The sequence below is a fragment of the Temnothorax americanus genome, unplaced genomic scaffold (assembly GCF_048541705.1).
Source record: "Temnothorax americanus isolate GAGA-0224 unplaced genomic scaffold, ASM4854170v1 Scaffold43, whole genome shotgun sequence".
NCBI lineage: Eukaryota > Metazoa > Arthropoda > Insecta > Hymenoptera > Formicidae > Temnothorax > Temnothorax americanus.
The window spans coordinates 763522-789144 of NW_027509581.1; the positions used below are offsets into that span (position 1 = coordinate 763522).

The 25623-nt window shown below is 37.6% G+C and overlaps 3 protein-coding genes across 8 annotated transcripts; all 3 read right to left on the minus strand.

The window, feature by feature from the left end:
- Window positions 1-5884: 5884 nt before the first annotated feature.
- On the minus strand, window positions 5885-9032 carry LOC143903030 (uncharacterized). 3 transcript variants are annotated; one of them, XM_077416364.1, is made up of 4 exons: window positions 8887-9032; window positions 7383-7512; window positions 6647-6875; window positions 5885-6065 (listed from the first exon to the last, which is right to left on the minus strand). In XM_077416364.1, exons 2-4 carry the CDS (start codon window positions 7462-7464, stop codon window positions 6014-6016), a joined length of 363 nt encoding a protein of 120 aa, XP_077272490.1. In that variant the 5' UTR covers window positions 7465-7512; window positions 8887-9032; the 3' UTR covers window positions 5885-6013. The 3 variants fall into 3 exon arrangements, with proteins under 3 accessions (XP_077272490.1, XP_077272491.1, XP_077272489.1); XM_077416365.1 differs by lacking the exon at window positions 8887-9032 and adding an exon at window positions 7839-7981; XM_077416363.1 differs by lacking the exon at window positions 8887-9032 and adding an exon at window positions 7924-7945.
- Window positions 9033-9803: 771 nt separating this feature from the next.
- LOC143903029 (uncharacterized) lies at window positions 9804-16991 on the minus strand. 2 transcript variants are annotated; one of them, XM_077416361.1, is made up of 4 exons: window positions 15867-16991; window positions 15615-15784; window positions 15148-15337; window positions 9804-14278 (listed from the first exon to the last, which is right to left on the minus strand). In XM_077416361.1, exons 2-4 carry the CDS (start codon window positions 15748-15750, stop codon window positions 14077-14079), a joined length of 528 nt encoding a protein of 175 aa, XP_077272487.1. In that variant the 5' UTR covers window positions 15751-15784; window positions 15867-16991; the 3' UTR covers window positions 9804-14076. The 2 variants fall into 2 exon arrangements, with proteins under 2 accessions (XP_077272487.1, XP_077272488.1); XM_077416362.1 differs by having other exon boundaries at window positions 9804-10748; window positions 14064-14278; window positions 15615-16991.
- A 143-nt stretch (window positions 16992-17134) lies between these two features.
- Window positions 17135-25224, minus strand: LOC143903028 (uncharacterized). 3 transcript variants are annotated; one of them, XM_077416357.1, is made up of 5 exons: window positions 25034-25223; window positions 24218-24559; window positions 23212-23790; window positions 20377-21900; window positions 17135-19603 (listed from the first exon to the last, which is right to left on the minus strand). In XM_077416357.1, the coding sequence occupies exons 1-5, from the start codon at window positions 25101-25103 to the stop codon at window positions 19374-19376; spliced, it is 2745 nt and encodes a 914-aa protein (XP_077272483.1). In that variant the 5' UTR covers window positions 25104-25223; the 3' UTR covers window positions 17135-19373. The 3 variants fall into 3 exon arrangements, with proteins under 3 accessions (XP_077272483.1, XP_077272486.1, XP_077272484.1); XM_077416358.1 differs by having other exon boundaries at window positions 19555-19695; window positions 25034-25224; XM_077416360.1 differs by lacking the exon at window positions 23212-23790 and having other exon boundaries at window positions 25034-25222.
- Window positions 25225-25623: the final 399 nt, after the last annotated feature.

Here is a 25623-nt window from a genome sequence, read left to right on the forward strand (position 1 = left end):
CTATTTTAAAAAATACATAAGTAGATTTTTGGACATTAAATACGATTTCGTTTACCAAATTGCTCTATTGCCCGATCAACAATAGCTGTAGTAAGCCACAAGCCGTAAGAAATTGACCACGCACAGGCGAATGTGAGGAGAATAATCGACTGTGCGTGGTCAATTTCTTACATCTTGAGGCTTACCACAGCTCACTACCAGCTATCGTAGATCGGGCATATCATGTCACAATTTTTAAAAATCTGTAGTTAATAAAACTATTAACAACAAAAAAGGGGTTTTTTTAAATGTATTTTAACATATTATAATTATTATCGATACGTGACGTGTTGGAGAAGTTTTATTGCAATCAAAATTAAGTACGTTATTAGGACTTTTGAATTCTTAAAAGCTCAAGAATCGAAGAATTGCTTGTAAGTTTCGTATTTTCATTTGCGAATTAATTTGACAATTGCGATTCCAGAGTCTGCAATAGGAACATCTCGTAATCTAGGTACCTATACGAGTCCGGAAAATAATGCGTTCGGAGAATGTGCTGCGGAGATTGATTTCGATGCTCTCCGAGAAGGAAGAGGCGGCGATGCATAAAAATGTTCCGAGAATGATGTATGAATTTTGCGATACCAACCACGATACGCGCGCCTATTCTCTGACAAACACAGGCATACTTTTTGAACCGCCTGGTCACGCTCGGAAATACGATATGCGTGACTTGGAAAACGGTGCGATTCGGGGTTGATTCATGAAACGGACGCGGGACCGCGATACGTATATATTTATATAACATCTGCGATACCGGAATACGAACGTGATAACCGATAAGCCGCTTAACTGACGAATGGGACAATAAATATTGTCCAAATCCTTAAGTGCGCAGTTTTGCATATATGCCAAATGACTTTTTGATGCTTGTTTACATCTGTAAAGAGCTTTTTTTACATGTACTTCGTCGATTGTCTATACTGTGAAAAGAATAAAACTAGGAACACTATGTTGAAAAAGGTAAAAAAAAGGTTTAATTAATAAAAAATAATTTTTTAAATATTTTTTTAGTATATATTGCTTAAGCAGTTATTAGTGAAAATCGTGGCACAAAGAGATATGATAGAAAGATACTACTCTAATGAGAAGATCTAAGTTCAAATTTGATCACAAATCATTAATTTTTATTCAATTACTATTTTTGGGAAGATATAATGGCAATCCACCAAGAATATCTTGCCATAAGACCCCCCTCTTCTCCTCTATAGAAAGCCGTTCGGAATAAGTGTTAAATTGTAGGCCCCATATATCTGACGCACAAACGCAGAGAAGTCACAACGCTCGCAATACGACAATAAGAAAAAGAAGTAGTGATAATTTATTTTATAAAATACTCAAAATGTTACAAAAAATTACGCATTTGAGAGCTAATTCTTCGAGGATTTGTGATCCCATTAGAATCTTCCAACTTCTAACGCGCCAATAAAGTCGTTAAACTCCGAAAATTGTTATATTTTATGAAAATTTATTCGTGATTCTTGCCAATAAATTTTTAACAAATTAATATTTTTGTCACATTTGATGACTGCGGTTTTACAGCATACCTATTATAAATAAATCATGTAATACAGAGATTTTTTCGCGCGCGTGGAAAAAGAATTATAGTTCTAGGAAGTTAAGAAAAAAATGTATATAAGAGAGAAATGCCTCTTTTTTTTCTTTTCTAATACATCATTGAGTTAAAATGTACTGTATAAATATACTGTATAAATGTATAAATAATTGATAGTCTAGTCTAGTTTAAAGTGGCACACGGATGGCTTGGAGACAAGACAGAACGAGTTCAGTGACCGTACGGTGACCGTACATCTGAAACTAATTTGTGAATAAAGCGTTTTTTTAAACGAAAACGGAAAGCAGGTGCGCCTAGTACCGTTGAATCACAATTATTCTGAATCATTTTTAAAATTCGCGAGACATATCAGATATGTGTTACATGTAGAGCTCATAAAAGATACAGATTCAGATGCATACGAAATATTTTCCTTACAATTCATTCACGAGTTTAAGATCATTATAGTATTATCATTTATTGATTTAACAATAAGTGGTTTTCTTCGTTGACATAGAATGAAAACAGTCGTTTCGTTTTATCCAGTTACATTTATTTAAAAAATACATTAATTGAAAATTAGATAATGGTTTAAAAGATATAATTTAATTTTACTTTGTTATTTCACTGTTATATTATCAGAGTAGATTATAGTGCTATTTTCGCGAATTACCCCTCCTGCAATTGTTTGCTTATTCGCTGAACAATAAATTCATATCTCGTGTACGGGGCCAGTCTCGAATCTTTTCGACGCGGAATTAAAAAGCAGAGTTCCCGGAATCCCCAAGATTTCAGCGGTGCACTTGACTCCCGCTTTCGCAAATGTTTGCGCGGTTTTGCCGACGGAATCTCATTTGGTGCCATCGCGCAGGCTGAATTAAGATTAGCCGATGTCGAATTATACACGTGCTGTGCAACGGCATACGCCCGATCGGCTCACGCACAAGCCGTCGAAGACGTGAAACATACAGATCGTATTACTACTTTGGTCGCCTCGCCTAACTCGAAATCTTGTCGTGCGATCGGGCTGGCAAGTGATGCTGATTAATTCGTGACGCAAGTCGACGAGTGATACGAATCTGTCGCCCATCATTCGTCGATGCGCGCGTCATTCGCTCATCAATTCCGAAGTGAATAAGGGAGTAAGCCAAATGCATCAATCATTATTAACAAGAAAGCCTAAAATTAATATCTTTCATTTGACACGCTTTTATTTTTTTTTTATTTGCAAATACGCGTTTATTTTCTTTGCGTGTATATTAAAATCTAAGAAAATTCTTTAAAAAGCATCTTTAAAGGACATTTGCCCGAAATGACTAAGCACTGGAAACTTGCACCTCAGCTTCCAGAAAACATCCTCGGTGTACACGTGTAGATATCCACTATCTTATTTGGAAACAAATCACGAAGAGTCCGGTAAATCCGGTAAGTCCGGTAAGCACGGCGGGTTGAAAGACCGCGTAATATCCCGTGGATTGCGTTCATTTTGCAAATTTTTCAAATAAAACGGACGAGAGAGAGATTCGTATCAAATCGCAGTATAGTACGTGTTGCCTTAAACGCGCATTCTATTCAGTGGCGTAGCCAGGACAAAAAAATCAGATTGTGAGAATTCTGGACAATCTATAGTGAATATGCCATAATAAAGCTAAAAAGATTATTTAATGGAGAATTAGAGAGAAGAATATTTTGCAAACAGAGATAATTACATATTTATTTAAATTTTGAACAAATAATGTTAAAAAAATTAAATTTCTAAATAATTAAACAATTATATAAAATAAAAATCGTGTTATTTTCTAAATAATAAGATAAATATTATTCTGATTCTCTCTCTCTCTCTTTCTCTCTCTCTCTCTCTCTCTCTCTCTCTCTCTCTCTCTCTCTCTCTCTCTCTCTCTCTCTCTCTCTCTGTCAAAATTCTTATAAGTTTCTAGTTTGAAATTCGGTAAAGCAAGGATAAAGCGATCCAGACAGCACTATATCCAAAATCGGGATATAAGTCGTCTTTTAAACTTATCATAAGACATCTTAAAAATGTCTATAAGAAGTCTTATGTCCCGATTTTGTATACATGCATGCTGTCCGAAGACGTTTATCCTCTTAGTCAGCCCAATCTTCTAGCTGCGCCACTGACGTCTGCGATCAGCAGTCAGCGGATCGACAACGGATAGCCGTTTGGGATTTAGTGTCCAGCTTTTCCAGGGAAGACATAAAATAGTCGCAGGTGCACCGTCAGCCGACATAAACGCCCGCGCGTATATACGCAAACGGTATATATATATACGCACACAACGGGAGCTACGGATTTTGCATCACGATAGAGGTCTGATGCAAATGCGAGATCGGATCGAAGACGAAACGCACCTGCGCCGGTCCATTCTCCTCGCTGCCCGCGAGGAAATTGATCGGCTGGAATTTGTATTCACATCGTGGGACGCTACTTCCGGCCTGGATCGACGCGTGAGCTCGAGATCACTTCGATCTTAACGCGAGAATTATGCGCGCTGCAGTCTGGCGCCGCGCCCTTTACATGTATCATTTGGTTGATTTCTTAAATTGTTAACAATTAACGTTGATAAAAATGCGAAGAATGCGTTTTTAAATTTACAATTTTTAAATCACATCTTATTTCCTCACCTTTTTTCTCTCCAACTACACAATTAGATAAGGAAAGAGTGCCAGCAAGCATATCTCTGTCCTTTTTAGATCTTTCATACAGCTCTCCAGTGTTTAGTCTATTGTATGTATCATTAAGACGCCGTATCATAGATATGACATCTTTAAGACGTCTTAATGGCGTCTTTAAGACGTTTTATGTCCCGATTTGGGACATTGCATTGTGTTCACTAAGGTATTATTTTGGCGTATTTATCTTGCTTGCGCGCAGCAACGTAAAAAGCAGATGTATGACAAGCGAACGACGCAGCGTGCCGAAGAGAGTCCAGTCACGAAATCACCATAAAATAATATGACTCTAGTCGTACTCTCTTAACGTTCGGAATACGGGATTTTCCTGTTTTCTACGCACGAAACGAACGATCGGCTATTCGCAACGTTACAGGTTAGCTGTAAATCAAAATTCAAGGGTCTTCCGGCATTCGATTAATTCGAGAAGAAGTTGCAGTTTTTTTTTTTGCGTTGCGTAGGCAAACAACAGATGCGTAATACAATATAATTCTAGACGGAAATTTATGCGACAACTCATTTCGCATTATTATTGCTCATGCTTATTAAAGATATAATGCAAAAATTGCAATGCGGCTAATGAAGATATTGCAATGCATGTGTCTGTGACGAAAGGAGCGAAAGATCTAACGTGATAATCGATTGTGAAGGCAAGGATTTGTATATTTCATCTATCATAAGAGAATATTACGGAAACATAGACTCTTCATTACCAAATGAAGTTACAGGACCAAGGGTTTATAATATAACAAATAATGCGAGTCTCATTGTGATCTCTAACCATCGATGTTGAAACTTGAAACTGATAATTTTACTTTTAACAACTTTATGATTAATTTTAATCGAAGAAATGAAGGAGATGTTGAAACGAACGATCAGATGAGCTTGAAAATGAGAAACTGGGCAGATCAACGACATGTTTTGGACGTGCGTGTCACGTGTCCGTGGGTGCATCGCGTGGCGAGGTGCATCGACACGATGCACGGCGGTCGCCGCATGGCGATCATGCTAGCGGCTGTCTTTTGAATGCGGCCTGCTATATTTCAACCAGCCGATCTTTTTTTTCGACTCGCGTACAAACGCGGAATGCCTGACAATCGGTCGGGCCGTTGCGGCGATAGTATTGTAAAACCGTGACGTATGTATTCATAAAGAAACCGTATTCAAATTACGTTTGTCAGTGGCTCAAGAAAATTTACCGTGGCACGTTATTTTCCTTAAGATCTCAAAGGAAAAGAATCTGTACTTTGTTAACGATAATAATGTGCAAAGATATGAATGTTAATATTTAAATTTAAAATCATTAATTTTTTGCACTCAATAACCTAATAATAGCATAGTGATAAACGTCGATGACTTTATTAAATTATTAATATTAAAGTAAAAGGAACGTTATTTTTTGAATAACGTTCCTTTTATTATTGCAGATTTTTATGCAATAATATTATTTACATATTATTTATAGATTTTTACGCGATAATATTATTTAGATAAATATTATTCAGATTTGGCAACATGCCTTTTGTTTTACGTAATATATGAAATTGTGAAAAGTCAAGAGAGAGGAATAATTTTGTGAGCGCGCAGTGATAAAGCTGGGAGTGTTATGACACAGAAGAATTTTATTATCCTTTTTGTTACATGAACCGTGGCCTAAAAGTTCATCGAAAAAAGTGTGATCACAGATGAGGGTGTGGAGGGTCGTGCGGTTGTCCTCGGAGTGTAGAATTTTCACCGTTTCCGAGATTTCAGCAAGTATCCCGCGACGCCCAGGTCCAAATACCTGAAATTGATAAAGTCTCATGTAAGTTTCATGATAAAGTCGCATACAATTAAATATACGATGAAACTGAACGTAATTATAAAAGCAAAACTCCTCGATTTAAATATCGTAAATATAAATCGCGTTTTTCTCAATTCATTACTTTTAAAAGTAAATACATGAAATGTGCTTTCCCAACTTTTTTATGCAATTCAAAAGCAGATTTTACCTCGAGAATTTTGCGTTTAATGTAATTAATACTTTTTTCAGTTACATTATCGAACGAGAATCGCTCACAGAATTAATCGTTCAATTTTACTTCGCAGTTCTGCTATCGGTAAACAGCAATTGAATGAATTCACTGAGGATTTATGTGAAATAACGAAATATTATCAGCGGCTGGTATTATCTAAGATATCTTAACTTAAAAAAAAAATCATACATATAAGCATTTAAAATAATTTACATAGTGATTTAGCGATTATTAATATTTCAGTATTTTGACAATAGATATTAATTTTTTTACAATAGACATTAATTAATTCAAATCGAGTCTCATTGATAACTCAATAAAGAAGAAAGACAGTTCTTTGCCAATTTACCTCCTTCGCGTTGTAACAATGCCACGTTTCTCTCTTTTTTCCGGCGTTATACGGCTTCCATCGGCGAAAACGAGTCTGGACGCAATTGCAGTCGGTCTTTCCGGTGGACCAGTAGTTGCTGACGGCACATTCGACAATAATCTTTTACCCTGACGATTTTCTTTTGATTTTCTTCTGACGTTTAAATCCGACGACACGACAATTTCATCAAACGTTTGGCCGAAAAATTCTAATTTAAAAAAAAGTAAAACATAAATTATATAAAGAAAACTTAATCCGCCAGTGGTTAAAACAAATTTTATGACTAATTTCCAATTTATATATTTATTGTGTTACATCGCGATGTTCATATTTCAGACGGCATTTGATAAGGGCTCTAACCGTGAGCCGAAACGTTGTGCACTTATATATAATTTAAGCCAGGTAGTCGAGTAATAAATAATTAATTTGTTAAAACATAAATTATTTAATAAATTACTCAAGAAAAAAATTTCAATAAATCCCAATGTGCATCTAAAAAATTTTTGGATAAATAAAGACATGAAAATACATAACTTTTATCAATTAATTAAATCCTGACAAAGAGACGAACAAAAAATGTCTTATTAAATATAATTAATATTTTATACTATTGTGTTCTCTACACAATTTATGTGTATAATATGTTCGCAAAAACAAGTTTAAAATCTATAAAAATTCAAAAACTAATATATACTATGTACTATATTTTACTTACGTTTTTTGTTAGATGCCGTCTCTTGTGCATTGATTATGACACAGACTGAAGTGAATAGCAAAAGGGCCAAAATTTTTATCATTTTGCAACGGGAATTTTTATATGTCCAAAGATCGAAATTTTTGTTACCCTGTAAAGTAAGCAAACAAAGGTAGTAAGAAATTGTATAAGAAACAAGTTCAACGAAGTTGTTGATAAAATTTGATGTAATCTGTCCCAAAATTTACATCATCGAGTTCACCACACATTATATGGTTAATAACGGCGTGGTTAGATTATTATTATTAACTGGTTATAATAATACAATTACACTGTTATTAATACTATAATTGTCTAATTAACACCTAATTATCTGATCGCGATTGCCTCACCGTCGACATGTACGATACCAAAAATAACTTATACAAAGCATCAAATCCACGAATAAAAGAAATTAACTTTTATTCTTCCACTTACAGACTAATTCGCATGGTATATCTACCAGACACACTGACAGCAAAAACTGCTTCAATCGCACGAAAAAATTACGCTAGCCGATTACCATTACTCTTGCGTCATGCCTGAGTACTCGAGAATTCTGAACATCCGTTAACTTCAAGTAAAATTCATTAAAAGGCCTTCGACGATTTCGCAATCACCATTCGTAAGAGAACGCGAGTTCGAAGAATTATTAATTGAGTCACTTTCTAGAGCAGTTGATATTGACTTGGAATCTTACGTAAAAGCAACGGATTGTGCAACTCAATGACGTTATCGCAATTGGACGATCACTCACTCAACAGTACGAATCTCTTAGATTATAATTAAATATTAGAAATGTTAGAAGTAAATATTAGAAATATTAGATTATAATTAAAGATTAGAATTATGAATGAAAATGGAATTAAAATGTATATAAAAGTGCAAATGTATTGAAAGTTATCCAAAGCCGTCAAGGCATGGATTATGAATAAACTAACTAATTAAAGATTAGAATTAAATATTAGAAATATTCCCTAAAGAACATTATAATTAATATATTGTAGAAAATCCGAGCAGTTAGAAAAATATTGTTTTAGAAAGGATTTTTTTTATAATAACAATAAAAAACAGAAACTAATATAATGTCTCTTGAATCGAGTGTATATTTTAAAGCAGTTAATCAACTTTCTCTTCAATCAAAGTTTTCTCTTAAAAAATGTAATTTTCTTTTTATTGTAACAATTAATCGCGCTCGTATCGTTTTCAATTTAACAAACACATTTAGGCGCGATATAAACTGAGAAAAAAAGGAGACTAAGAGGAAACATACGGAGTGTCGTATCGTTCGAAAAAATAAGTCGTACCGAGTTCAACACTACTGTTATTAACTCTTATCACTGTTATCTTCGCGCGTCATCCTCCCCTTTGACCATGTGAAATGACAGAACGAGCCTCTTACGGGACGATACGGCTTCACTTATATTTGTAATGGACCTCGGGGACTTAACACTTAAAATACCTAGCAGTACGTATCTCGACTTACCGGCGATAAGTTGAGGATATACTTTCCGAGTCGACAACCGCACGAGAAATGCGAGCACAATGACGCGGGAGCCTTCAAGAAAGCATTGCGGGTTTGCTATAGTGCGTGGAGAACAGGAACAGACCCGCGGGTACCCATCGGGAGGTGGTGCTTTAAAGACGTCATATACTGTAGTCTATTGCACCGGCCGGACCACTTTCTATTTCATTTTTTTTCCTCTCGATTCTCTCCCCCTTCGTGTCTTTCTCTCTCTCTCTCTCTCTCTCTCTCTCTCCCTCTCTCTCATTTGATCTCTCCTTCTGTTTATCCGGACGACTCCCGTACTCTCCGTCTCTCTTCCTTTTTACTCAGACGGAGGGACTGGTTTACCGGCTGGCAGGGCCGTAGGTGCCCAGGAGCGGCTAAACAATGGTTAACGACGGGACAGGACCTTTAACGAGCCTCTTTGACGCGTCTCGGGTGTCGTGGATGTCACTTCTTCGGAGTGGATCCGCCGCTGCAAATCTAGAAATGCCAACCTCAATAACGAGGATGCAAGGACCGGCTGAGAATCCGTCCAGAATAGAATTTTTCTCCCACGTAAATCAAGAGAATGAAATTTCGTTGACTTGAGTAAGGATTTTATGTTAACAATAAGACGACGATGAAATAAAGTTACTTGAATTAATATCCAGATTACGGAAGAGTTGGAACAGGACTCCAGTTTTCTGCACGAGCTTACGTGATTTCGGGGCGTAAAAGATAACACGTTTAATGGTCTTCTGTAGTTTATAAAATAACAGGGTACGTCCAATGAGCCGCGGTTAATATCGCAGCGAATCTTTAACGAACGAGCGTAATTTCTTGAATGTTCTTCAGTCTTCAGACATTTTCGTTATGATTATCAAGCGGGAATCCAATTAACACAAGTATACAAATTTCCAATAAACGCAACTGTTTAATTGTCATTTATACAAATTGTTCCAAGAAGAGGGATTTAAAAGGAAATTCTAATTGAATATGCGAGAAAATATCAGACAGTTTCTTTTTTCTGCGAGTCTCTTTATTTTCATTTGTTTATCCTTTAAAAATATGATGATAATTACTAGATATGTATTATTTATTATTAGTAGAGATCATTAAAATTATAAGTCTGGTCCATTGGTATATCTTTCGCTAAATAACAAATAAACTTTTGGCCGAAGATTCACAATGTTCCTCGACGAGCGCATCTTGTACATCCGTCCTCGAGGGCGCCGCTCCTCCCGGCTGTCCGAAAAGAGAGGAGAGTGAAGAGAGAGTATCTCGAAAGAGGAGGAGGAGGAGGAGAAGGAGGAGGATGCTGTGCCGCGCCGGCGAGAATCGCGTGTGCGGTTCGTCCGGTCATTGCACGCCGAGCTTTTCGGATCTCGATTTCAGGGGCCCTTGCTCTTAACAGGAGCCCTCCTCTCTTCGGGCTTCCTATCCCTTTGTGCCGTTTATCCAGCGACCCTCCGTCTCGCGGCGTCCTCTCCCCACTCTTCGTCCGTTCTACGGATGGGTCCCTCCATCCTCGCCCTTCTCGCGTCAAGATTTACCCCACCGTCTCGCTCGTTCGTTCGCGAATCGCGCGGCGCTACGTCGCGATATTTTTGTTCAGTTTTATTTTGGGGAACATCTGGTGGCTGGCATGCGGACAAAAGGAACTTGCTCGCTCAGGAAATCCTCACGCAGGAGGCAAGAGGGTAGCTCGCGCGCACGCGGTTAGGCTTATTTACTTGCTCCTAGTGAGTGACGCAGAATGTTTGTAAACAATGGGCCCACAATGATGGCGGAGAGAGACGATGATGGTGAAATGAATTAGGGGCGATTCAGGGCTCCGCGTAGCTGCTCGCTCCTGGGATCTGCGGAGAATAGGAAACGCTTTACATTTAAGATACATGTAATATGCTTGCTTCTGTTAATATGATTATTAAGTGAGCTGCGCAAATATAATCACTTGAGTACATATAGAACAATATCACTCTACAGCCAAGGAAAGCAATTACTTATTTTATTTAATTTGTTTTACGTAATAGTATTCTTCAACAAAGAAAATTTTTTTAATAATAGTTTTAAGATATACATATTTGGCACAAGTCTTTATTATTTTGTACTCAAAACAATAATGTGTTTTTCTATCAAAAATATTATATATTTATGTAAATCGAATTTTTGCATTAATTAAATATTCTTGTTTGAAGTGTGTACTAGACTTGTTAAACTCTAGAATATGTTTTGAGTAAATGTAATCCTTGTGATGACTTTATGGTAGATTTGCGGATATCTAAATTTATCAAATACCTAGAACAAATAATATTTACTTGCAAGTAGTATGTACTTTTCTGTGTGCAGTAAAGAGAGAATTTCGAATAAAATTGAGAATTTCTAATGTTTTTTAAAATGATGAGACAGCAATAAAGATATATTCGTGTTTTTTTTTTTATTTTTTTTTTAAGATACGTCGTGTAAAAGAAGCAGACTTTATTTTCAACATGTTCGGCTGACAATGAGTCATCTTCAATGAAAAGAAATAATCCTCTGGTAATCTCCTACATTTAACGATTGTGTAGCGAAGGTTGCGTCGACCCGGGATTACACACGTTTAAAATCGCATTACGAAAACGCAGCTAAGCCATCATTGTCTCTCGATTACAGTGCAGCGTAATAAAACGTTTAGTTAACGGAGTTATGCAAAAAACAATGTTGAAGTCTTGCAAGCGTAACTTTGAAAGTCGAGAAAAAAAACATTAATCGCGCAAAACTATACGGGATTAATTTTAGAATAAATCTCCGAGGATTTGAAACGAAATAATTTTGACATACAACTCAAACGATGCATGCGAAGGCGCATCGCATCGTTAAGTTCAGAGTGAAAAAATTGGCACGCAATCTTGTCATGCTTGTTTTCTGCGCTATAGCAATCCGAAGCGATCCGATTTTAAACTCGCTCGCTCAATCCCCGAGCTCTCTCTGACTCCCTTCGGGACGAACAATGGCCATTTACTGCATGTCCGAGCGTCGTCGCAAGTGTGTGCATAATCAACACTCCGATTCGCGTGTAGGTGCATCTCCCGGGAGACGAAAACGGACCGGTTCGTCGCGCCGAAAGAGAAAGAGGGAAAGAGAGAGAGAGAAAGAGAGAGGAGCGTCGTACTTAAACATAGGACGGGTCCCAAAACAACAATATGGCGTCTGGCCGTCCCTTTAAAACGAGTTAATCCGTCTGTCTGGCCGTCTGCCGATCGCCTGAGAACCAAGAAGATTCATTTCCCCTTTGTTCATTCTTTTTCACACGTACCCCGAAAAGGACCGTGTGCCTCAATGGCACAATGCGCGAACGCCGCGCCAGCTCACATTCGTCGGGCCTTTCCGGGCAGGTCCCACAAACATATACGCACACACAAATGTATGCATAAACACACATACACACTATAATCGCCGCTCTCTCGCGCATACGAACGCATACACTCCGGCGAAAGTGAAATACGCCCGTATTTCCCCGGCGAAGATTGTTGCGTCTTCGGGGTCCGCCGTTGGGCCCATCGCGCCGGACAGATGTTTCAGAGGCCCGTTTCATCCGCGTTGCGGGTCAGAGCAGAGCGGGGTGTCAGGGAGCACAACGAGATCGTGGTAATATAATGCGAATCGCGGATTCCCGGGCCCGACCTCCGGGCTCCTCAGGTTCGTTGACCTATGCCCGAGACGAGTCCGGCGCAATTTCGTGGGCGGCCGTGTAGCGTGTTGCTGCAGCATTCTCGGGCTTTAACCCTTCTTGAGATGCGAAAGATGCGATACTATATTTCTCGGTATTCTACATGATATGTGAGTTTTGTGTAATATAAAATAACAATGATAAATTATAATAATTATAATAATTCATTATAATAATCAATGAATTATAATAATTCATATTCAATTACTTCGACTTTGCGTACAATATAATATAATCACAAGCAACAAAAATATTCGTAGTTGAGTAGCAAGATCTTTCAAAAAATTTTCACTTTTTGTTTTTCAAAATGAGGAAGGTATAATCCGTTTACATTTGCAATGACAAAATAAAATACAAGTTAATTAATTAATTATATATATATATTTTTTTGTATTTTTGCGGTAAAACGCAAATAATTAGTTACGTTATTTAACGTATTTCCGCATATTACTCTTTTCTTGTTATAACAGATCATGATAGACGACAAAACAAAATATGTTTATATGTAAAGGAACCCGGGGCATAATGGGCTAAAGTTTAAACAAGTTTAAAACATATTAAAAATAAATAAATTAATAAATTAATTTTGCATCAAATTATTCTTTGAAATATCCACTACAAGAAAAACAAGTTATACTGCGAAAGAATAGTTTAAAAGGACGAAATTATTGTTTTATTGAAAGCGTGAGTTTTCTTTGTTATGCATTTTATGCGGGGCATAATGGGATACTTCGCAAAACTTTATTAATGTTTAAAATTTCTTAAAAGTAAATTATTAAAACACGCAATATATGTATATACGAACGTATGATTACACTTTTAATTAATAACAATTGCTTATTAATAACACTTTTCTTATTAAAATATAAATAAAATTTAAAACTTGATATAATAATCTTTAGCATCAATATTGCACAACATAACATAGGTATTTACTGATAGTGTATGAAAAAAAAATTAAACATTTTAAGAACACAAGGCATTATATCCCATTAAGCCCCGAAATGTATAAAGTTTACTTTACGTAATATAAATCTACAGATAATCGATATTTACACAGATACTTTACTAAATTGACAAGAAAAAATTATTTAGTAACGTAAATGTACTTACAGGAATAAAAAGTAGAATTTTATCATTGTTTATCTTATGTTTATCGAATGTATCAAAGAAACTGCAACTCAGTCGCGGAGAGTACAGCGAACACATTAAACAATTTGTTAGCATCTTTCAGCTAAAAATAATATCAAAACTGATAACTGCACGCGGTTTAGAGACATTTAAGAATAATAATTTTGAAACATTTTATTACGTGGCAGCATCTCTCTGTAAAAAGATATCGACCATATCCCATTATGCCCCGGGTTTCCTTATGTCAGCATAATTAGTTTAGGTAAATATTTAATTAAATGAACATATACGAATCTAGGATGTATTTGAATAGGATCCAGCCCGCGATGCTTACCGTTTTCTAGGATTCAGAATCCATTTTGTCCCGACGCGGACTGAGCAGCGCTGAACGAGGCTGAGAAAGGCCCGATGTTGAAACTCGCGCTCTGTGCATTGGCCTGGCTGTGTCCTCCGCCATAAGGACCACCTCCACCTACAGATCCTGCTGATGCTGAGGCAAAAGACGCTCCTTGTCCGGTATGGTGATGGCCGCCGTAGTCCGGTTGCCATCTGCGTGAATCAGAAAGTAAAATGCAAACGGATTATCTTGCGCATTTCAGTTCACAGACATTCGCAAAGAACTACAGATTTTTCTTGAATCTTTTCTTAAATCATAAATTCTTATAAATCATAAATTTTTCTTAAATCATAAATTCTTGTTATAAATAATAAAATAATTTAAATTTGTCACGTTTACGTATAAAATAGCCGTTTTTGTTTTTTAATTAAATAAAATAAATTGGATATATAGGCTTTGTTGGAAGTCCACGAGTAGAAGAGAAGCGGGCTAAATGAAAAGCAGACGCGGTTTTAATTTTTAAAATAACGCCTAATAACATTTCTATGTATTAGTAATTAGACATATTTTCCAACTTTAGTAAACTAAATTGTCTTGTAACACAACTCAGTTGGAGTTGTAAATTCCCTCTCTCTCAATTAAATCGCTTTGATTTAAAGATGCATTGAAAAAAAAAAGAAGTGTCAAATCAACACTGATATACTTGTACATATGCAAAAATATATAATCTTGAAATGAGATATATTGCATTAAACAAAGAAAGCTTGCTATATAAAAGGCCAACTCCTTTTAGTGACACAAGTCGACACAAGTGGTCGTTCTGTCTTTGTTATTCATTGAATGCCAAGAAGAATAGAACGATGTTTGTGTCGACTTGTGTCACTAAAAGGAATTGGCCCAAAGTCATTTATATATAGTTAAACGAAGTTTTGTATAGTTTAATCAAGAAAAAAGAGTTGAAATAAAAAGTTGAAATTCTTATAAAAAGATGAATATATATTCTTTCGTATATACAAGTATATATCAGTGTTGATTTGACACTTTTTTTTGTGTGCTAAGTAAAATAATATTCTACACGTACCCTCCTCCTCCTCCACAGCCATAACCACGACATCCATGTCCTCCGATAAAACCGTGTGGCTTATGGTGGCTATAGTAATGTTTTCGTCTGTTTCCGTAACGGAAGGAACGCGCATCATCATTGTAATCATAATAATCACTGTAACCACCTAATAAACCGAATTGCGGCGATCTTTGCTCTCTTCTGGCCTCTAAAATAATACGCATTTACCTTGTACACTAATATTTAAATAATATATCCTAGCTAGTTATATATTAATATTTGAATAGTTAGATCATTAATACTGCACAGCTCTCTCCAAAAGAATAAAAAAGCGCATTGTATGAACATCATACGTGGCGTATGAGAAAAATGCATAAATTTTTAAATTATTTTTGCAATTAAAATAACTTTCTAAATATTTTTTTCTAAAGACTCGATTGGTTATAAAAAAAATCTTGTTCATTAATATTATTTTGATTACTAACCGATTTCGGAGGTATTTTTTACAGTCGAGGCAACGGGATTCACCACATCAGATCTCGCCACTGTTTCCGTCGGTTTACCAAATGATTCTTTCAGAAAAATCGCGCCAAGCGCCGCAATTAAAAGCAAGCGTCTCATCGTGAAACGGAAGTCACTGTTACTTGTCGAACGTCTAAAAAACGATTTAAAGCTGGAACACTCGTTTCACGTGTTTTTATAGGAAATCCCTTCACCTCTAAATTCAAGGAACTCACCCATAATTTCACAATGTATCTCCAAGTGTTAAGAAACGGTCATTGGTCTGCGTAAAGTGGACGACCTTCCGTTCCAGGGACGACCGGAAGTAGGCCGAAGACTAGCACGAGTATACAAACGAAGGAATTCTCACGTCGATATTGACACAGGCTTGACGTCGATCGCGCGTCCGAAAGTACTGCATATTTATTTAAAGTTATTCTCATGTTATATATATATATATATATATATATATATATATATATATGTAATATGTACATACGTTTCTCTTATAATCCCGGAAAAAAAAGATGATCTTTTTTCCCGCGCTATTTCTTAATAATTTAGATATAATTAATCATTAATATAATACAGTATTATAAGTTTTCATATTCGGCAAATAATAACGATAAGTGTTGCATTACATTGTTGTCAAGTGTTTGTGTAACATGTGAGAGAAAGAGGCAGAACATGTATTTTTATTTTTATATAAATTGTATTAATATTTTAAAGAATTCTATCGAATGATCGACCTTTCGCTGTCCAGGGACAAGAGAAAGTAGACGGAAGACTGACATACGTGCACACACGTAAATTCTTACATCAACAGGCCTTAATGTGTAATAATTTTCTGATCACACCGAAAGTATTTTTACACGCCCACGTGAACTTATATCTTTAGTTCGTATATTATGTATATATTTACAATCTTCAAGAAAGATCAAAATAATATTCTTTTCTTTTTATGTCAGAATTACTTCAAATAACACTTCGTAAAATATTAATATTATCAAAGTTTTTTTTACATCCCTAATTATATATAAATTTTCTTAAAATGCTTTAATATATATATATATATATATATATATATATATAAAGATTTTATAATATTATATAACTAAGAAAACGCATACCGTAGGATTGTGTTTAATAATATTTATGAACTAAAAAAGACAAACATACTCAAGGAAATTCACACTCTAATGCGGGGAAAAACGTGTTAATGATAGTTATTATACCTGATGTTTCATCAGCGATGAATCAAGATGCGCAAGTAATATTTAAAATCTGCTTCGGAATAGAGTGTCGATCTTATTTTTTCATTTCAAACATTCTTGATAAAATCAAAATTTTTTGTTTACTTTAAGCACAGGTCTCTTTGTCAATCACCGCCTATCGAGTTACACGATAATTTAATGATTTAAGATATTAACTCTATATTATCGATGCGAAAAAATGGATATGAGGTATTAATATTTTGATGGCGACAATTAAAATGCTGCTTAAGTATCGACAAGATCACAAATTTTATTAAATTCTTACATGCTCACAAGTCGTGCAATAATATATTACATAAGAATGCATAAAAGACACATCAAGACCATTAAACGCATACACACACACATATTATATATATAATAACGATAACGCGTGATAATAAACGATAATTCTGGAAAATTGCTGAACAAATGACACGCGCAACGTAAAAAATGATTATCAATAATTACGTATTAATTGCGACAATCGCGTAAGAATTTGCGTATTCGAACAAACAACATATGCATTATGTTGATTCTCTCTGGTAGCAGCCCTCTCTATCTCTCTTTAGTTTCCGTTCTTCGCTGCTCTCTCCCTCTCTCTTTCCCTTTCTTTTTCTCTCTTTTTCTTTTTCTACATCTTTGCGATTCTCTCTTCCGTTTTCCTCGTTCATATACTCTCGCGCGGAACAAGTCCGACGAGTTGTTATCCCCGTTGTTTCCGACACTCCAGAGACGCCTGCCATCGTGAGAATAAAGACAAAGAGAGGAGATGCTGCCGGTACCAATCAAATAACACAGCGAACGCTGTTATTCCCCGATTTGTAAAAATGCATGAGGGCGTAAGCACGCTCAGTTAGATCGTCGAGTATTACCCTTACGAGTGACACAGTTGAGATCGCATTTGTCTCTTGGGATCTCTAATTAACACGAGTTTTCTTGGTCTAAATCAATATTAGATAAAGCAGAAAGCAAAAAGATATTGCATAAAACAAAAAAATAAGAAATAAACGAATAAATCGCATAGAGTTATTTCGGGATTTTGAATTTAATTGATCACATTTGCAATAAAAACTTTTATGATATCTTTATTAATTATATATCTCATTGGCACGTTTCATGTAAATCACAGATCCAGAGGAGGCAATCTACACGCAGTTAATTATACATAATGTAAGTACGTTTATAAATATAAAGAGAGTATTAAGTTAAGATCTTTTTTAGGTGTCTAAGTATATGTTTACGCGAGCGCTACTTCTATAGTAACTTACGATAATTCCTCCGCGTAAACGGGGTTCTGTAGTAAAGCTTGCGTAAACGTAATATATGTATTAATCGTACTATGTGTATTAAAATAATTCCGACCGTAGAATGTCTCGGATGAGTATAAAAGTGATTTAATCTGAGGCAGATTATTGTCATTATTAATCAATTAAAGAAAAGTCTGTAGATTTTCATATCTAGCTAAAGAGCCTTCTGTCTTAAATTCTAATGTCATAATTTCAATCTTACGCATACACACATTTCGTCACATCGAGCGAAACAATGTTCGATCTTCCTCCAACGCAATTTGCGATACAAATACAAATAAATTCTTACACGTTTTCTAATAAATGCTCAAGACTATTTATCCATTTTCAAATAATTTCAATTCCGAGGAAAGCTTCAATTTCTAACAGTTATATACGTTCAAATTTATAACTCGTGATTATAAACTTAAACGTACTTATCGGCAGTTTTGTGATACACACACTGATTGTGAGAAAAAAAATCCAAGTTTAAATAATCGGACAATCGTTCGAAAATTAACAAACGGGTAATTCGATAACTTTCAATCGAAATTATAAAAAGCCGATCAAGGCCAAAATAATGTCCGATTAATGATATCCAATTATCAATGATCTGAATATCATATCGGACATTATCATTGATCGGACATTATATTTTGGCCTTGATCGGCTTTTTATAATTCCGGTTGAAAGTTATATTGAATTACCCGTTTGTTAATTTTTGAACAATTGTCCGATTATTTATTTCTCTTGTTAGTGCAGTTTTATGAAAAAAAAATTTTTCCTGAAATATCTAAAAATTTAGCTAAATACAGATCTGAAAATAATTTTGTCGCATTATCAAAATAATTATAGAACACTCAAACTGATTGCTAAAATGTCGAAATTTTTTACAACATTATTATCATACTTCAGCGACCTACTCTAAATATTTTGATGGTGCAACAAAATTATTTTTGGATCTATATCTAGCCAAATTTTTAGATATTTTAGCAAAACCGTTCTTACGTGTATACGTACTTTTAATGTTTTAATAATTAATTTTATAATCCTCGTAAAGTTAGGCAATATCATATTCGTACCGATTACGTTTTGTTTGTGGAACATCAAAAATGTAAAATCGGAGTATTACATCGCTTCTATGGCCGAGAAGACCTCTTCGAGTATCTTCTCGTCGAACGCCTTCGTCGTATCACAATGTTTAACTGAAGATCAGCATGTCCCTGATGTCGGTTGAGGCCGACGCTTGGCTCGACGCCGAACTCTTCGATCCTAATTCACCACCGTAAGATCCTGAAGACGCGCTGCTGGACGCGTCGGCTTTCGCAGATCCCAATCCGTTAGTAGAAGCCGACGATTTGCTGCTTGCTGATGCCGATCCACCGCCGGATGCGATTGCGTTGGAGGACGCCTGAGCGCTGGCATTTGAGCCTGCGGGATAGCGAATCATTTAATTACGACCAGTCCCGACGCCACAGCCTCCGCCATGGACAACGCCGACGCCTTGGCCTCGAGGCTTAGGTCTGTGGAAAAGGGAACACGAAAAAGCTCTGTTACGATCACTCGTCCGATGGACATACAAACACATATGGATGTGGAGCTTTTGATCGGATTTCCCATCGGGATGCTGCGTGAGTTTTTTATCATTTTTCCAGCCAATGACGTTCGTGACCAATGGATGAAGGTGCTGGGAACGTGCGCGATAATGAGATACCTGATGTTCTGCGACTTGGGGATTGATTTGCGATGACGGTGAACGACTGGTTTTCGTTAGTTCGGTCATTAATCGACAGTGATATAAGACTGAATAATTTTTCATCTCTTGTATAATACGCGAGATGAATTACGCGCTGGAGATTGTTAGAGGAAAGACGCATTGTTTTGTTCGTCGACGCATTTGTTCGACGATCATCTCGGGGAACGATGAATATTTACATATAATAGAATGTTACGTGTCAAAGATAAACATCGACAAGGCATTACATAATGACGGTAACAATTAAAGGAAATCGTGCTTATTACTAATAAAGTAGTGACTATTTTAACTGCCAGTTTTAAATACTACGCGCTATGCAACGGCACAAATTAACGAATTTCCCGAATTTGGAGATTCACATGCGTTTGATACGTAAATTTTTTCATACAGGACATCACACACAACACATATATAAATTTTTACGTATAAACGTAAAACACATATATACCTCCTCCGACAGATCCGCTGAGTCCACCTTGACCACCATGTCCACCGGCATGTCCCGCTCCTTTAACGCCGTCTCCGTATCCACCGAGGACACCACCGGAACCTCCAGCGTTAGCATTGGCATTACTATTGGCATTGGAAGAACCTCCAGCATGTCCGCTGAGAATGTTTGCACCACCGGTTCCATATGCACCGCCACCTTGACCGTAAGAGCCTCCGCCGTATCCCCCGTGACCTCCAGATCCTGCAAGAACGGGTCCATGTCCGCCGAATCCTCCCAAGTTACCGCCGGCGGCTCCAGCATTAGCGTTGGCGTTGGCGTTAGCTGCAGCATTGGCACCGGAAGAACCTCCAGCATGTCCGCTGGGAATGTTTGCACCACCGGTTTCATATCCACCGCCACCTTGACCGTAAGAGACTCCGCCGTATCCCCCGTGACCTCCAGATCCTGTGACAACGGGTCCATGTCCGCCGGATCCTCCTAAACTACCACCGGCAGCTCCGGCGTTAGCGTTGGCGCCAGCGTTGGCGACGGAAGAACCTCCAGCATGTGGAGCTGGAATGACTGTACCACCGGTTCCATATCCACCGTCACCTTGACCGAAAGAGCCTCCGCCGTATTCCCCGTGACCTCCAGATCCTGCGACAACGGGTCCATGTCCGCCGGATCCTCCGAAGCTACCGCCGGCGGCTCCGGCGTTAGTATTAGCATTGGAATTAGCACCAGACGAACCACCGACTTGTCCACCATAACCTGCACCGGTTCCGTGACCACTAGGAACTCCCGAAGATCCGCCTATGGGTCTATATCCGTCAGAACTAACTAATATAGGAGTTTGTTTGATCGGTCCGTATCCTCCTCCAACACCACCGGCTCCAGCGCCCGCTCCAGCGCCGGCGTTGGCATTGGCGTTGGCGTTAGCGATAGCGCCAGCATTACCTCCGAACGAACCTGGAAATCCTTCTCCGGCTGATTGTCCGGGGTAAGTGGTAGGAATGCCTTTGGGTTTCTCGCTCAAAATATCCGAACTTCCCAGTTGATAGTTCACTCCTTCTCCTCCGCCATGGGATACGCCGCCATTGAGAAACGGATTATTCACGCCTATCGGTTTTTCTCCGATGACACCAGCTTCCGCGTTTGCGTTGGCAGCAGTATTGCCATTGGAAAACCCGACGGGATTTAAGAAGGGATTGTTAGCGCCGATCGGATGACTGTCCTGCCCTGATGATTGTACTGGATAGATTGAACCACCTTGTTGTTGATATTCTTGTTGTTGATACCCTTGTTGTCGATGCCCATGTTGTTGGTACCCTTGTTGTTGGTACCCTTGTTGTTGGTACCCTTGTTGTTGATACCCTTGTTGTTGATAACCACCGTGTCCCCCCAGGACACCTCCGCTGTTTCCGCCTGCACCAGCCTGAGCATCAGCATTGGCGTTAGCATTTGATCCCGCGCCGCCTAAGAATGGATTGCCTTTATATCCAGGATGAGTTCCTTGAACGCCGCCACTTCCGTAGCCATCAGCTGTAAAGAAATATTTAAAATATATTAGTTTTTTCTTATCATATTTGTATAACATATTACGTATGACACATGAAGATCGATACATGAAAACATGCTATATACAAGTATGAAGATTAAAATAACACGCGTGATACAAAAATTACGAGGTTTATGCTCTCAGTCTCAGTCACGCTTAACATCAGATTCTTCGTTCCGTGTCTCTTCCATTTAGAGTGCGTGTTATGATGGAGGAAAACGGCAAAGGTGCATTATTAGGCGGCGTCCTTGTTTTTTGTCGTCGTTACAGAAATATTTAATTAAAGAACATCTTAAAAACTGAGATTCTTAACATTCAACTCGAGTGTAACACACAAAACACACACGCGGAAAATGTTTTTTGTTTACACATATTTTTGAACACATATAACTTCCGTCTAACGTAAAGCATAAGATGTTTTGATCGGCAAAGCGAGGAGTACATGAAACGATGTGCACGTTAATTATGTAAATTAGCTGTACACAAAGAAACTGATTATTCACGAGTATTTTGAGTGGCCCTTTATCCAATTCGAATTTCATTACCATTTAATTACCAACATTGTACACCCATACAATAAGACATATACAAAGAGTAGCACAGAAGTAGTCAAATGACGTATTAAGGACGTTCTCCGGTCCTTATACTAGAGAAAATCAATTTTTTTAGGATTTTTTTGAAACTGTGAATATACGTTAATTTAGGTGTGCTTTATGCGTGGTATAAATTTCAGTACCTCTTCCGGGATAAAAAATAAAGATACTGAGCCTCAAAGTTTCAACTTTTACTAATAAAAAGGTTTTCCAGGCCAAACGGTAAGAGATACGAGGTTGGCCAAGAGGACCAAAGTTGCTCCTCCTGTCGAGTTCTATAAGGAAAAAATGCCAAAACTAAAAAAAATTAAATTTTAAATTTTTTTGAAACTTTGAGGCTCAGTATCTTTATTTTTTATCCCGAGAGAGGTGCTGAAATTTATACCACGCATAAAGCACACCTAAATTAACGTATATTCACAGTTTCAAGAAAATCCTAAGAAAATTGATTTTCTGTAGTATAAGGACCGGAGAACGTCCTTAATAACGTCTTAATGAAATCTCTTACGTCAATAATACGTCATTAAGACATCTTTAAACGTCATCCTGCTACCTAGGACGATTATGACATAAGATTCTATGAAGAATTGCGTAAAGACAGTGCAGAAAAGTCATGGAACTGCCTTCAGTTAGTGCATAGAAGTCGATGAAGACACGATGACTGTCGATGACTTTCAAGTGCGCTCGATCATGAAGTATCACCTGGACTAGGCCCCGCCGGCTCTTCGACGATGATAATCTCGACGGGCTGTTGTTTCGCTTTGCCGTAATTCGGACGACGGTGGTGATGTTGGTAATGGGGCAGACTCGGACGATGATACGGCGGGTATTGCGGAGTTTCCTCGACAACGACAATCACATCTTCCTTATCTGCTCCATGTGGCTGGTAGGGTACCGGATGGATTACAGACGACGGGGATGGTCGAGCGAGCGGCAGCGTGTTTACGGGAATGACTTCTATTCTATCTACTTCTCCGCCAGGATACTTGTCGGGAATCACGCCGCCACTAGACAGGACGTTTGCACCAGCGTTCGCGTTAGTATTACCGATGTTCTGGGGCAGGGAAGGATAATATGAGGGACCAATCGGCTGCACTCCGCCACTGCCGATGACATTGGCATTTGCATTCGCGTTCGCGTTAGCGTTAGCGTTAGCACCGGACTGAGAGCCACCGTAACTTCCGTAATTCGTCGGTTGATGGACTGGATGAGAATCGCCAGGGTAATAACCGCTGGTCCCGCTATTATTGCCGTAATACCCCCCGGGAATTCCCGAGGAACCTACGTTAAAAGCGCATCATTTGTTAACGTGTTGATGATAATGATAAAAATAATAATAATAAAAGTAAAAATTTAAACGCATATTTGAATAAAAAATACCATTGTTAGAAATAGTTTTAGATAATTAAAAAATTGGAGTTATCAAAGTAACTTATACAGCATAGAGAAAAGTCGGAATTTTGTCAAAATATCTCAAGATGCTAAAAAATCATAATATCTCCAAGATATCTCATATGTAATAGCATAGAATATCCGGATAATATTTTTAAGAGGTGTAATAATTATATTATATAAAGAAAAAATATTTTAAGACTTTTATTATTGTTACTTCTCAATCGGTCTTACATCCTGTTTAAACCGCACGCTTTAAAGGAAGTTCAAAACTCTAGAAACATGTCTTTATTTGTGTACATACGCGACAGCATACCTTGTACGTTACTAGTGGCAGACGCTTGCGCGTTTGCGTTCGCATTCGAACCGCCGTATCCTCCGTATCCGCCAGCTTGAGCATCCGCTTTCGCAGAAGCCGAAGCCAAGCCGCCGCCGCCGCCGCCGCCGCCGCCGCTGCCGCTGTTCGCCGTCGCCGACGACGAGGCCGAGGAGAATCCACCGCCGACCCCAACAGGCCCGAAATTCAAATTTCCTCCTAACGACTGGGCATTAGCCTGGGCATTAGCATTGCTACCGCCTTTAGGCTTCAAGAGTCCTAACGGGTCCAACAAACTGCCGACCCTGCCGACGTTGCCAGCGACCAAATCGCGTATTACGCCTTTACAAATAAATTAATAAGATTATCCAAAGTAACGTTGTATGATAACGTTATTTACGACTTTTTTCTGCACATTCCGTGATATCTTCTCTTTTATCGATTAATTCCACTAAAAATTTATTATCTTGTCTGAATATTTAAATTTATAGAAAAACAAATAAGGTACTTTTTCTTCGCCAGTGAGTAATACAATTAAACAACTCTTTTGCTTCAACCAAACTGGCAGTATTTATTAATTTAACAAGCACTAGCAGTTTTGTCGAAGCAAAGGAGTTGTTTAATTTTATAGAAAAAGTCAATAGTTATTTTGATTCTTTTTAATTTCGCAGAAAAAAGCAGAAGTTATTTCGGTGTGACATAATTCTCTCGAATCAGACATTAGGTCATCATTATATAAATATCTAGAATCTGGCCATAACATTCCTCTTAAATCTTAAGTTTTGAAGCAAAAGGAAAAAAAGATTTAAAACTCACCAGGCTTTGCAGAAGAGTCCTTAATCGAAAGCAGCACCACTACCGGCACCAAACACCTAAACAACCTCATGATGAAATTTTCACTTCCTAAATGATTAAAAACGTCCGTTATTCGTCTATCACGCACGTATCTCTCTTTGTTTTTATCCGTCTCGCCGATGGTCGGAGAGTCAAGAGCGACTGAAGCTCCCGCACGAGGACAACATCTTATATACGACACACGCGTGGATTTTACGTCAGACAATAATTGACCCCTCTCTCTCTTTCTCTCTCGTATCGCGTTCTCCGATATATGATTCCATTTAGAGGATTCTCTGCAATATTTTATTTCTACGAAATTGACATTGATCCCGAGAAACATTGCATTTTAGAGCAGTATACTTTTTTGTGCTAAAAACTTTACGCAAACTATGCAGTTATAACATTGGATATAAACGTTACATCGCATACCGATAATTTTGAAAATGATTGATGAAAGCTGATCGAACGACAACAATTTTGCCGCTTGATTGTGATTTGTAGAGTCGGTTATCAAGGTCTACTCATTTCGGTGAAGTATTCATTTATTTTCGCTCCCGGGTTATTCTTTT